This window comes from Sarcophilus harrisii, chromosome 5 (assembly GCF_902635505.1).
Source record: "Sarcophilus harrisii chromosome 5, mSarHar1.11, whole genome shotgun sequence".
Classification (NCBI taxonomy): Eukaryota; Metazoa; Chordata; class Mammalia; order Dasyuromorphia; family Dasyuridae; genus Sarcophilus; species Sarcophilus harrisii.
In genome coordinates this window covers 168,204,566-168,219,735 of record NC_045430.1, presented here as the reverse complement: position 1 = coordinate 168,219,735, position 15,170 = coordinate 168,204,566, and the positions used below count along the sequence as shown (strand labels likewise).

The 15,170-nt window shown below is 31.6% G+C and overlaps 1 protein-coding gene across 2 annotated transcripts in view; it reads right to left on the bottom strand.

Annotated features, from left to right (window-relative positions):
- The window catches only part of CPED1 (cadherin like and PC-esterase domain containing 1), a 384,623-nt gene that overhangs the window by 196,972 nt on the left and 172,481 nt on the right, over positions 1 to 15,170 (bottom strand). For both annotated transcript variants that reach the window (XR_004229645.1, XM_023504833.2), the window contains exons 10-14: positions 14,471 to 14,638; positions 5,357 to 5,461; positions 4,199 to 4,368; positions 2,440 to 2,490; positions 360 to 421 (exon numbers count right to left, since the gene is read on the bottom strand). Coding sequence is in view for 1 of the 2 variants with exons in the window: in XM_023504833.2 (XP_023360601.1) it covers positions 360 to 421; positions 2,440 to 2,490; positions 4,199 to 4,368; positions 5,357 to 5,461; positions 14,471 to 14,638 (556 nt within the window). In the remaining variant the exon portion in view is untranslated. The remainder of the gene's footprint in view (positions 1 to 359; positions 422 to 2,439; positions 2,491 to 4,198; positions 4,369 to 5,356; positions 5,462 to 14,470; positions 14,639 to 15,170) is intronic.

Genomic DNA, 15,170 nt, shown 5'->3' with positions numbered 1-15,170 from the left:
TAAATAGATTTAAGAATCCTTGGCACAAAGATGATAATTGAATCCCTGAGAGTGATACAATCAGTAAGTGAGAGAAAAAAGAAGATAAAAGGCTCAGGATAAAATGTGGGATACACCTAGAGTCAGTGGATAGTATATTATCTAGATAAAGATCCATTAAAGGAGACTTAGAAGGAACAGTTAGGTAGGTAGACAACCAGGAGAAAGCCATGTTACAAAACTCTAGAAAGTGTTTAAGAGGAAAGAATTATTGATACACCGTCAAAGAGTTGACTTGATTTCTCACCCTGTTTTCATTTTAATCCTGAAGACATGGAACAATGCTTATTTTCATAATGAAAATTCCATTTTCGTCTTACCTATGATATTTTCACCTGCATCCAAGGGAACTCTTGGCTTAATGTTATCTGGAAACAGATTCCTGTGAATGCAATGCCAAATATATTCTTGATCAGCAAAATGAACAAAATAATTTTAAAAATACACATCTAACATGTATGTGTATTGGGGTGAGAGATGATGGGAGAGAGTGAGAAGGGAGGGGAAAAGAGACAAAGAAAAAAAGAGACTGGCAGACAGACAGATACACACAGAGAGAGGGACAGAGACAGAGAGAAACTGTTTGGAATCTAATTCTCAGTGTTGGCAGTGTGGCCTCATGTAATGGGTGAAAATTTCACCAAGATTGAGTGGTAGCTGATTTGCAGAAAATCAGAACAGAAAAACCATTTTTCAGGTGAGGTCCATAACTAAGCAAACATTGATAACCAAGGCCCAGAAGAATCCATTTCCTCAAGTACTTGGGAAATTTTACAAATTTTGGAAGCATTAAGTCTCATATAAAAAGCTACACAGTTGGAAGAAACAAGTTTTGAAACATAATTTGAGAAGACACATATTATCAAAAAATGGAAGTGTAGCTGGAAAAGATAGATAGCTAACATGTTAACTACTGATCAAGGACTCCTATTTGAGAACTGATTGAGGATCCTGGATGATGTACAATGTATAATGTGTGTGCCTCTTTTTCTGCTGAATTTCTAAATAAAAAATAAAGTTGATTCTAAGAACTTAGATATGGGCAAAATATATAACAAAGATATAAATATTGTTCATTCTATTTGGAAGAGATATTTTCTTATTAAAATTAAGTTCACAATGACTATGAGATCCCATTAACTTATTCTTTTACCTTAAAATCATGATTCCTATTCAAAATTCATAGACAACCCTAAAAACTTCCCTTCTTACAAAATATGTAAAGTATTTATATAATTATTTAAATGGATCTGTGATCCCATCCATGTGGCTATTCACTCTAGTGAAGTCAATCATAACTCATTCATGTTTGGTTATCATAGATAACTTTTTCCCATGCCCTCTCCTAAATTGACAAGGCATCCTCTAGATATACTGGGGGCTTTCTCCTGACATTGTAAACATACAAAGGAGCTGTAGGGCTGTCCATCTACTATATCTCACTCTTACCATTTAACTAGTCCATGCCTTTGCACATATATTTCTTTGATGAATTTTTAAAATTTAAAAATAAATACAAAATAAGGAAAAACCCTAAGAGAAAAAGAAAGACGGAAAAAGAAAATAAAAAACAAATAAAATATTGTCATGTGCCCAGCAGAACATCAGGGAAGTTTAAAAATATATAACAATAAATTCCATTTCAAGAAAGAATATATAATAATATAAATTTATGTTCCATATAGGACCAGAGAATTAGAGTTAGAGGATGATTCCATATTTCCAGACCCTTCAACTAGGTAACTCAGTGGATACATTGCTAGATCTGGAGTTAGGAAGAACTGAGTTTAAATCTAGCTTTAGACACTGTGTGACCCTGGTCAAATCACTTAATCCTGTTAGCCTATGTTTTCTTATCTGTAAAATGAATTAGAGAAGGAAATAACAATGTGTTTCAGTAATTTTGACAAGAAAACCCCAAACAGGGTCATCAAGAGTTGGACACAACTGAAAAGACTGAATAACAGCAACCTATTCTTCATTCCTATAACATAGTACTAGTTTCAAAGTTTGTATTTGGTCAGTTTAGATGTTAGCTTCTGTTAATCTAAAGCTCTTAACTTCTATGTTTAGCCCATATTTGGCATCTGTTGCCTGTAAATGAGAAATTGTACTCTTCCCTATTCCTATCATGTTGATACAAGCAGTTGAATCTTTAGTTTCCAAAGAATGAAAAATAAACTTGTGATGGAATTTACATAGTATAATTTTACAAAAAGATCAGTTTTTCTGGGAGCATATTTTTCAACCTTTTCTGCTCAGAATTCCAGGTAGGAAAATTTGTGGAGCTGTGAGCATTGACTAATCCTGGTGTTAAAACATTGTAAGAATCCATTTTCAAAACATCAATCTGAGCAAGGCTGGGATACTTATATACTCTTTGTTAAAAGCCATCCTTACCTATGGTTTTCTTGTCTCAGAGGCAAATCTCTCAAACTGTTCTTGTATTCCCTACAAGAAAACAAAATGAATACTCATTTTGAAATGAAAATTGTCACTGAATAGATTACAAGTAAAAATTGAATCACTGTTACTATTAACTCCCTCTTAGGAATATAATTTAATCATTATATCATATTTTGCTCAAACTTGAGAACTTCGGAAAAGTTGAATGATGAGAAAGCTTATCAACAAAAAGAGATCTCAATGTATTTTAATATGTTATGAAAAAAAGATACTTAAAAAAGCTGCAGTGCATAGATCATTGGACTTGGAGTGTGAACTACTAGATTCAAATCCTAACTCAGATATATCTTCGATCATACACAACTCTCTTTCAGGTACTTTCTCTGTAAAACAGGGGTAATCATAATACTTCAAAGGGTTTTTCATAAGCATCAAATTAGACATTATGTGTAAACCACTTCATAAACCTTAAAGTGTTTTAATAAATATCATTTATTATTAGCTATTATATAGAATAATCACTGAAATGTAGATGTCAGTTCAATGTATGCAACACTGAGGAATAACATTTTAAAACTTAGTTTCCAAACTCCAAACATTTTACCTTTGATCAAGTCTGCAAATCTGAGGGAGGAAAATGATTTGTTTCTTACAATCATGATAAAATTACTTATAAAATACATTCAAGTGAAGTTCTAATAAGTATGCAGAATTAAGATTATTATAGAAAAAAATCTGGCCAATATTTCTGCATGTCTCCTGAAAACAGGTGGACTATAAGAAGTTAGATTTTTTAAAAAGAAAGATTTCCTGATATTGAGGAAGAAGTGGAGATCTAAAGGACTCCAGGAAAGTACAATCTTTTCAGGATATCTTTTCTTAAAAGGATAGATTTTCACTTTTCTGAGAGAATTGTTAATTCTGAATTGGAAGCAGAGGGGTGACAAACTCCCTATTGTTTCTCATAATAATAATAGCTAACATTTACATAGTACCTTAAGGCTAAGAGTCTTACTTATTGTCATATTCAATTCAATAAATATTTATTAAATGCTTATTTTGTGCCAGGCCAATGATAGTTTTGGCTGTGCTAAGCTACCCTAGGCCAATAGAGAAGTTGGAAAAATTAAAGATCATAGAATGTTAGAACACAAAAATGTTTCATTCTGTCATCCTGTGATCATAAACCAACTAAAAAATCCAATTTTTCTCCCAGTCTCATGGGTAGTTGCTAGCTCATGAAATTTTTGATGCATGTCTTCTTTTCATAGCTTCTCTGATACCCCCTCACCTCAAATATATATCATACCGAAAATATTTCATTCTTTTCAGTGCTTATAGAGGAATCCAGACTTATTGGCTCTTACATAGAAATGATTTGCAACTTGTTATCTTATTTTTAATCTCAATTTATGAAGCTCCCTCTTATCCTTGTGGTTTGCATATTTTGAATGAGTTATTTTTGGAGCATCAATTTTGGACAACCTCTTTATTTCTCCTCTTGCCTTTTCCCCCTCCCCCTGTTACTGTAGGTAAGGCCATTTAAAATCAAACCTTTCTAGTCTGAAGAGTTTTTTATTATTCTCTCAGAAAAGTGATAATCTATCCTTTTAAGAAAAGATCTAAAGGACTCCAGGAAAGTACAATCTTCTCAGGATATCTTTTTCAAGAACACTTACATGCATTTAGCCCAACAACATAACTCTCCTATTCCAAGAATGAAAACTTCTAAGCAAACATATGAACATGTTACCATTCTAGAGAATAGAGCTGAGTCTTTTTATTCATAAGCTGTAGTTCTTTGAATAAATTTAAGAGGGACCAATATTGGGTCAGAACCCAACTGTGTTTTCTCATAGGGTCTGCCACATAATAAAATTCATTCATAAAAGCTTGAATCCCGGGCGCAGTTGATGGAAATAGCTGAGAAGAAAATAGAACAAATGTAAATCTGTTAGCAAAAAATATCAGAAGAACTTGTAGGAAAAGTACAAAATAAAAAAAATTGGAATACTCTTATAGAATGCTACATAATCCAGTATTTTTAAAAAAGAAAATATTTTAAGAGTAGTAGTCAACAAAAACCCACTTTTGACTGGTTATATGATGTTCTTTATGGAACTGAAACTAGTATTCAGTATGAGTATATGACCAGGCGGATGGGAGAATGAAAAGAAATCTTATGACTGTATTTTATTTAGGATAGAATAAGTAATGCCAACAGAACAAAGGAAGTCTGTGGCTGTTCTTTCACCACTCTCACAATTAAGTAATTGATACTGTTGCCCTTTTCCCCAATACACAACTTTCTAATTCTTAATGCCAGAATCTTAGGAAATGTTCCTTACGTTTATGATCCTTTATCTTATATCATAAACTCTAAGGAAAGTGAAACTAGACCTATACTGTGTCCAAAAAAATACTATTAAATATGGCCATTGATTACTGCTGAAAAATGATGAATTTGGAGTTTAAACAAATTGCTTTTTTATGATGGAATTGTCTTTGAGGAAAATACTTTTCCTTTGAATTCATCAAAGAAACTTTTCCACCCCAAGGCAAATTAGCTAGTAAATTTGTAATGTTTTCATGTCAAGTAAAATATATTAACAATAATCTTTACTACAATATTATAATAAATTGTGTTTTGATATATAATTTGTCAGAATGTTATTTTAAATTGTGCATATTAAATTAATAAGTATTGAATCAATTATTTACTTCATTTAAATGATTGAATTTTGGGTTTGACTTTTTAAAAAAAGAATTTGCACCAATAGATTCATTATAAAATTGCAATTTATTAAATTAGTGATGACAAGCAGTATGAAACAGAAATAGTTTTAATATTATATCTCTATTTACATAATACCAATAGAAAAGAATTTAAGTGACATTATTTTTGTTTTACCAGTTGAAATTGTCCCAGATTCTTGAGTTCCTTTATGAATGTCATAATTGAATTCATCTCCTCTAAAGAGAAGCATGGATTTAGTTCATTTTGATATCTTTCATCCTGCATTAAAAATGCAAATAAAATTACTTAACTATTCCAACAAAGAAAGTTACTTTTCAAATGCATCTGAATTTTTTGAGAACACTACGATTCTTCCAGTTTTTCACAGACATCCTTGCTTCTCCCCTCTGCCATATCTCTTCAGTAACGCTCTCTCATGTCCACGCAGTTGCCAATTTCTTTTCAGTTCCACTTTCACATCTTTCATATTCATGTTCTTATCTCTATTCACTTTATATTCTAACCTAGTTCACATCGTTGTACCTTTTGCTGGACAATGACAGCAATGTCTTATTTTGCCTCCTTGCTTCTACTCTCCCTTCTTTATTCTATCATTCACATTTCTGTCAAAATAATCTTTCTATGGAATAGGACTGACTAGGGCACTCCCATGCATCTTTGGTGGCTCCCTAGGATAATATACAAACACATTAGTGTAAAATTTAAAGTTATATATGTCTTGGTTCCATGACTTTTTTTCATATTATTCCCCTTCAAACATTCTACACTCCTATCAAACTGATGAATTATTATTTTTTCCTTTTCCTGAATCAAACTTTTCACTCCTGATGTCTATGTTTTTGCTCAGGCATATAGGCCTGGAGATACCCCCCTCCTTTTCCTCTATTCTTTAGAATCTTTAGCTTCTTTTAGTGTTCAGTTTGTGTATCTGAAATATTTTTAATTGCTTGAGATGAAACAGTTAATGAAAATCTTGAATTTTAGAATTTTTTAAAGAAAATACTGCTGTATTGTTCTTGTGAAGTCATAAATAGTAGAAAACACTATATATATATATATATATATATATATATATATATATATATATATAATAAGAACTGCATTGCATATTAGGAAACCTTGATTGCACTTTTATTGCCACTCAGAGCTACCTACAAATTTTCTTTGTTCTTCAGGAATTGTGAGACCCTTGGCAACTGATTCACTGGGTATCTTCAATTTGGAAGGAGTATGATGAGATAGCAAGCAAACTAATACAGCTAAAATTAGAAGGGAAATAGAAAATTTTGTAGTAAGTTTCTCTTTTAAAGGCCTTATTGTCAACCACAAAAGGAACTGATATAAATTAATAAAAAATACAAGCAAATGTCCAACTGATAAATGTTCAAAGGATATGAACAGGCAGTTTTCAGAACTTAAAATTATCAATGGTCACATGAAAAATGCTCTAAATCTTCACTTATTAAAGAAACAAAAATTAAAACAATTCTGAAATATTCTCTTTATACCTATCAGATTGGCTAACATAAAACATTGGAGGAGAAGTGGAAAATTTGAGACACTAATGCACCATTGATGAAGTTGTAAAGTAGTCCAATCATTCTAAACAACAATTTGAAACTAAATCCAAAAAACTATAAAACTGTGGATACCCTTTGGCCCAAGAATACCATTACCAAAGAGATCAAAGAAAAAAGAAAAAGATGTGTTTGTACACACACACATATATACACATACACGTATACATACATACCTACATGTATTATATATATAACAATTTTTCTTATGGTAGCAAAGATTTTGTGGAAATCAAGGAAATACTCATCATTTGGGGAATGGCTGAACAAGTTATGGTATATGATACTATTGTTCTATAAGAAATGATGAGCAGAATGCTTTCAGAAAAACCTGAGAAAATTTATATGAATTTATGCTAAGTGAAGTGAGCAGTACCAGTAGGACCTTGTACAGAGTAATACTAAGAGTAATTGTAAGAATGACCAACTGTGAAAGATAGCTTCTTTGATCAAGATAAGAATCCAATTACAAGGACCCATGATGAATGCTATCCATCTCCAGAAAAAGTATTGATGAACTCTGAGTGCAGATTGAAGCATATTTTAAAACCTTTATTTTTCTTGAGTTGTGTATGTGTATCCATGTGCACATGTGTGTATGTTTTCTATTACAACATGGCTAACAGAAATGTTTTGCTTGATTTACATGTATAATTAAAATTACATTGCTTTCCTTCTCAGTGTGTGAGGTAAGTAAGGGTGAGGGGAGAGAGAGAATTTGGAACTCAAAATTTTTAAAAAATGAATGTAAAGTTTTTACATGTTAAATTGAGAAATAGTAAAACAAAAATATACTAAAAACACTTAATGTGTCTGGTCTTGTTTTTCTTTTCTGTTAAATGAAGAGAAATGACTAGATGATCTCTCACTTAAGATTCCTTCTGACCTTTAATCTAGTATGGTGTGATTATATACTGTAAATAGTTGAACTAAATCATTGTAAGGTTTCTCCTAATACTACTCCTCTGTCATGGTATATTCTACAGACATCTAGAAACTTGCACAATATTCCTGGAAAGGAAATTATTGAATGAATATATAAGAATAATTTATAATGTTATAATGAAAGCAGATTAGTAGTGGGGAAAAACTGGATTCAGAGTCAATCAGCAGAGATCTAATTTTCAATCTTCCCCCAGATATTAAGTATGAAATGTTGGATAAGTTATTAAATGTCTCAGAGACCCTCAATTTATTATTTGCAAAATGATTATCATAACACATACATAATACCTGACCCAAATAGCTATTGTTCAAAAAGAGCTTTGCAAAGCTTAAAGTATCTAATGAAACACCTTGCATATAACTGTTGCTTAGAAAAAATTTCATTTTACTGGACTTTTATTTTCTTATCTGTAAAATAAAATTAGACTACATGACTTCTCAAGTGTTACTGCTATTCAGTTGTGCCCAACTCTTCTTGATATCTTTTGGAGTTTTCTTGGCAAAGATACTGGAGTGGTTTACTATTTCCTTCTCCAGCTCATATTAGAGATGAGAAAACTGAGGCAAACAGGATTAAGTAGCTTGCCCAGGATCACATAAGTAGTAAGTGTCTGAAGCCAGATTTGAACTAAGGAAGATGCCTTTTTCTAATTCCAGGTCTGATGCTCTAATCACTATACCACAAACCTGCTACAATCCTAAATTCTATAATTTATCAATTCCTATTATAAGCAATGCACTTAGGAGAGTCATTTTGAAGTTTCTTTTGAACTAATTTAGGAAATAGATGAGACGTTCAAGGTTTATTGAATTATGTAAGTAGCAAAAGCCACAATGAAAACACTTTCAAATTTGAACACTCTCTAACAAGGTGAAACCAGGTAAAACATCTAAATTTTCTTGGTGGTCAAGGAGATTTTAAAGAGTAAGTTTGAAATGTAAGAAGAGAATTCTTAAACCTATCATTATAATATGTTATTTGTCAAAAAACAAAGGCAGAATTTGGAAGTGAGGGTTACAAGCAACACTCTGTATGGCACGAGATGACATTAGCAATTTGAGTTCCAAGAATAAGTAGACATTCTCTATCAACAAACATTTACTTTTCTCAATCATTGTTTTGATACTTTCTTGGGAACAGCAAGTACTACGATAACCACTACTTTGGGATTTTGCGGTTCCAGGCTTTAATGACAGCAGGTTTGGTAAAAATAAAAAAGGAAACAACATCATGTAAAAAAAGACTACATGAAATTGGCAATTTTAGGCCTTAGCCCTTTTCTCATAAACAAATCAGTCCGATTTTAAATTTTTTACATTTTCTTATTATCCTTTACATATGCATTTTATGTTTTTTATAATCTAACAACTTTTCTATTGTGAGATTTAGGAGAGAAACTTCTAAGAAGAACCAATGTTAAATTTAGTAAGTAAGTAGTACCCTAGTACATGGCACCATGAATGGCAACATTTAAAGTTTTATCCTGATCTAGTATTGTAACACTCAAATCAAATACAGATGAAAACTTAAATAAATTTAAACTCTTAATTTATATTCTACTTATTCTGAATAAAATAAATAACATTGGACTGAAATTTTCCTTTTCTTTTTTGACAAAAATAAAAAGGTTGGCTAAACAAATTAAAATAAAAAGAGGGGGGAACTTGGAAAAATACTTCAGAATCATTTTTACACATTTTCTAAGATATCCCTATTTATCACAAAAAAATCATGATAATTACTCACATTTGTACATTAAAGTTTACAAAGCACTTCCCTCACAACAACCCTGTGAAGTAGATAATATAAGTATTATTATGTCCATCTTATAAGTGATAAATTGAAGGGCTCAGAGAAATAAAGTAAAAGCCAGTCAGAGGCAAGTTTCAAACTCAGGTTTTTCTTGATTCTAGAGCCAATACTTTCTCCCCATTATAATATCTACCTGAATTATAGTATTATAAATAATTAATTTGATACAAACTAACAAATTTATACCAATTAATATTTATCTCTAGTTCTCGCTAATTCTTGGAAATTTCTACCTATAAGAATAATAAGATATCAAAAGTATTTCATGAATTATAGCATTATGAATAATTATTTTGATACTAACAATTTTATAAATTTTTATTAAAAAAGCAACTTTAAGATCCTCTACTATAGTTCTCTGTTACTTCCTACTTATGTGATTTTAAGCTACTTACCTTTGCTGGCCTCAGTTTTCCCTTCTATAAAACAAGGGGGTAGAATTAAATCACCTCTACTCAAAGGTCCCTTTCAACTCTGACAGTATGAGTCTTTGATGTGAAAAAAAACCACAAGATGAAATAGAAATGGAGAATACTTGGAAGAGGAGAAGATTTGGGGACAAGATAATGAGTTAAATTCTACATATTGAGTTTGAGATGTCTCCAGGAAATCCAGACAACTGATAAGGAATGAAATTCAGAAGAGAGATTAGGATTAGAAACTATGTCTTTTTTATCTATACACATATATATGTGTGTGAGGACATATAGGTACATATATGTGTATGAGTGAGCATCATTTGCATAGACATGGTAGTTAAATCATGGAAGGTGGTCATGTTGTCCATAGAGTGTAAATGTACGGAATCCTAGAGAACATACACAGTTAGATTGCATTATATGAATGAGAGCAAAGAAAAAATTGAGGGGCAACTATATACATAAGAGGAGAATTAGGAGAGAATAGAGTTATGAAATTCCAGAAAGGAGAGATTATCTAGTCAACAGCATCAATATATCATATCATATAGGTCTAAAATCATGTAGACCTAGAAAAGGTCATCAGATATGGCAAATAAGAAGCTACTGGTAACTTTGGAAAGAGTTTAGTTCAATTGGAATCAAGATTAGAAAAAGATTTAGAGTGAATGTGTAGAGCTTTTCAAGGGATTTGGCTGAGAAGGGGTAAAAAGAATAATAGCTTGAGGAAGTTAATAAGATCTAGTTAAGGGTTTTTATTCTTAAACTATGTTTTCTTTACAATCAGCAAAAGTCTCCCTTTTCACCCCTCCATTCCACCCCAAGCTTGAGAATGAAAGAAAATCAAACCCTATTATAAACATGTGTAGCCTATCAAATCACATTCACACATTGGTCATATGTGTGTGTGTGTGTGTGTGTGTGTGTGTGTGTGTGTAAGAAACCAATGTGTGAATGTGTTTTGTCAAATCATACACATAGTATCTAATTTATACTTTAATATATTTAACATCTACTGGTCATCCTGCTATCTGGGGGAGGGGTTGGGGAGAAGGAGGGGAAAAATTGGAACAAGAGGTTTGGCAATTATCAATGCTGTAAAGTTACCCATACATATAACTTGTAAATAAAAGGCTATTAAAATAAAAAAATTTAAAAATTTTTAAAAATTAAAAAAAAAAAACAAATCATACACATATACATACATATACAAATATTTATCTTAATCAGTATTTAAGGTATCAGGAGGTAGGTAACATTTCATTATTAATTCTCTAAAATTGTTTGTCATTATGCTGATAAGAGTTCCTAATTTTTTGAAAAGTTGTTTATTTTTATCATATTTCTGTTAGTGTATAAAATGTTCTCCTAATTCTGTTTCTTTCATTGGAAAATCTTCCCAAGCTTGTCTGAAACCATTTTCTTCATCATTCTTATAGCACTATAATATTCCATCACATTTATATGCCATAACTTGTTCATCCATTTCCCAATTTAGGGGCATTGACACAAATTCTCATTCTTTGACTTCAAAAGAACTATAAATATTTTTGTTCATTCTTAGATTTTATTTTGCTTAAAATGAAACTCTCTCAATCTAACATCCCTCTAATTCCCCTCCCCTTTCTTCTCTTTCCCTTCTATTTCTTTGTTGATCCTGTAAGCAATTTTGAGTATGGATGTGGGGTATAGTCTCCTTTCCTTTTAAGCAGTTCAGATGAGGATGAGATTGACATGTCAGTTGCTCCTTTCCTTGTTTGTATCATTAACTACCCATGTACCTTAAGTCCATGAAATTACTTCCCCTAACTTTCCTCCCCTCCACTCACTGTCCCTCCTCCCCTGTCCCAATTATGTATTATTCCTCTTCTCTAAGCTTATTAAAACAAAACTGAACCACTCCAATCTAATTATCTAATTATATTCCCTCTACAATCTCTGGATGATGGGGAGGTCAGAGGGGACACAAGTTTCATTATCATATATTATTCTTTATATTTCTCTTAACTCTTTTGTTTGAACTTCAAAGTTTCTACATAATTCAGATTTTTTAAAATTAGGATGCTTAGAAGTCTTCTATTTCATTAAATATCCATTTCCCCCTTCAACATTATATTCAGTTTTGCTACAAGTTTTACTTAGCCATAAGCCTATACAGCTTTCTGGAATATCATATTTTAAGTTTCCTGTTTCTTCATAGCTGTGGTTACTATATCATTGGTCATTTTGACTATGGCTCCTCATTTCTTGAATTTCTTTCTGGCTATTCATAGTATTTTTTTTCTTCGACCTGGAAGTTTGGATTTTGGCTACTGGAAATTCTGGATTTTGGCTACAATTTTCCTGGAAATTTCATTTTTGGGTTGATTCCTAGATGTTTGCAGTGGATTCTTTCTATTCCTCCTTTGCTCTTTTATTCTAAGATCTGGGTAGTTTTATTTTAAGATTTCTTGAAACAGTCTAAAATTTTATTGTTTATGATATTCACATAGTCTAGCAATTTTTAAATTAATTTTTCTCTCCTACATTGTCCCCAGTTCAATTGTTCTTCCTATGGAATACCTATATTTTCTTCTATTTTTTCAGTCTTTTAATTTTGTTTCAAACTTGGTCTATTATAATTTTCAGAGAGTTTTTTGTTTAGACAAGATTTTATATAACATATAGCAAGCTATTAATTCCCTTTACAATTCTTTCTTTCATGGCTCTCATTTCTTTTTGATATTGGTCAAATTTTTTCTAGAAAAAGTAGTAAGATGAGAAGATCATACTTTACTTTGTACTCATTGTTCATCACTTCTTTCTCTGGATTTAAATAGAATTTTTTCATTTAATTCTTTGGAGTTGTTTTAGATCATTGTATTGATTAGAGTAGCCAACTCTTTCACAATAGATCATCATTACAAAATTGCTATTGCTGGTCAAAATGATACAATAGTTCTACTCACTTTATTTTGCACCAGTTAACATAGGTTTTGTCATGTTGTTGTTTATTTCGTGAATCTAGCCCTTCAGCATTTCTTATAATAAAATAGTATTACATTACAATTATATGCTACAGCTTGTTCAGTCACTCCCTAAATGATAGGTATCCTCTTGATTTAAAATTCTTCAGTATGACAAAAAAAAAAACTGCTATATTTTTGTACATCTAGGTCCTTTTCCTTTTCCTTTGATCTCTCTGGAATACAGATCTAGTAGTGGTATTTCTGAATCAAAGGATATGCAGTTTTGTAATCCTTTGGCCATATTTCCAGAATGGTTGGTAGTTCACTACTCAACCAACAATTCATCAATGTGCCTATTTTTCTCTCATATTTTTAGCATTTTTCATTTCTTATGGGTGTAAGGTGGTACTTCAGAATTGTTTTAATTTGTGTTTTTCTAATTAATAGTAATTTAGTGAATTTTCATATGACTATAAATAGTTCTGATTTTTATCTTCTGAAAACTGCCTGTTTATATCCTTTGCTGGCCTGAGTTGTGTAGTCAGAGTAACACCAAAGTACTATTGGAGTCAGCCCTGGTCAGCCATCTAGAAAGTTTCTCAGAGGGACAGAATTGTAGGTTCTCTTTGGTCTAGAAATCCTGCCCTGGTAATTCCTCTATAGGCTGGACTAGATGCTGGAACTGAGATCTCCCTCCACTCCTGGGATCTGAGCCAAAATGCTATTGCTTCCTTCTTAACTTTTCCCCATCTTTGTATACTGCCAAGAATTCCATCCTTATGAGCAATGACTCTTCTCAGCTCAGTCTTTATCTGTAAATCAGAAGTAGGTAGTGGGCATCTACTACTATTTGGCATCTAACTCTAGTTGTCTAGTAAAAATCTGAGGATATTCCACATAGGTTTAAGATTCCCTCTTGCTCCTGGCCTTAAGAAAGTCCCAGTATCAGCAGACTTCTCAGTCTGTCTATTCCAATTTAGGCAGGACAAAGGACTAATTGTGATCTTTTCCTGCATTTCCTTATTAATATTTGATCTGGTGAATTTTATAGATCTAATTGGAGGAGTTTTGTGGAGCTCAGATGCACTGCTTCCCACTACTCCACCATCTTGAATCTGCCCTCCTCTCACTGTCTTTGTTTGTTATTATTGCATGTTTTTGTTTTTGGGACGGGAGAAATATTGGTATTTTTTAAGGTGGTAGGAAAGGAATTATTATACATAAATAGGTTGGAGATGAAGGGCAGAGATGGAATGATTCAGAACACAATCTGCTAGATTAAGACCAAAGAGAATGATATGAAATGGATAGCTTGGCCTTGGTAATAGAAAGGGCTACTTCAATCAGAATTTGGAGAGAATAGGAATATCTACTATGTAGTGAAGTATTATTATCTTTATTTTACTGATTAAATTGAAGGTCTTAAAGGACTTGGTATTATAGCAAGAATTAAAATAAATTATTATTAGCTATTAATAACTAACATTCATATTTCTTTTTAAAACTATATATGCTAAATATTGAATATAAATGAGGAAATATTAAAAATACACATATAATCTTACCTTAATCCTTTCTGATTTGTAAATACTTTGAAGTGCTTCAGAAAAAATGGAAAGTGAAGACTCATTGGCAAAGAGAAAATTGAAAGTGTCTTTTAGAAGGAATTCTTTTGTATTTTGGTCCTCCAAATTAAGATTATCATCATCTTGAAAATCAAAATGCTCGTGAACCTTTGAAAAGGAAGGGGGAAAATGGCAAATATGTTTATATTCATTTCTTTTAGTGCAGTAGCATTAGTTTTCCCAAGATGGCATTCTCTATTACAATTAAAGATCATAACTGACCTCTAGTGGTCTATTTGGAGGATAGCAATCTGATACAAATTAGTACCATTCAATTTTTTTTTTAAATACGTAATTCTTTCTGTGACAAAATAACTACATATACATTAACCACTCAGAATAATTCTCTTTGGTAGTGAGATACTTTATTCCATCATATATCAACTGACACCATGACTGATCAGCATAGTTAAGAACAGAAGAAATTACTTAAAAGTGTATAAAATATAATGATTGCATCAATCACAAAAGGAAATTGCTTTAGAAAACTTTAGAATTATAAAATTAAGTTTGCTCAACTAAATGTGTTGATCACAAGAAATGAAAAAGGTCTTATTACATGTGATTCTAAAGAATAATCTCAGATGTCATAAAATTTGGGGAAATTTTAAAATTATTTTGATCACTTGGGCTGTTCAAG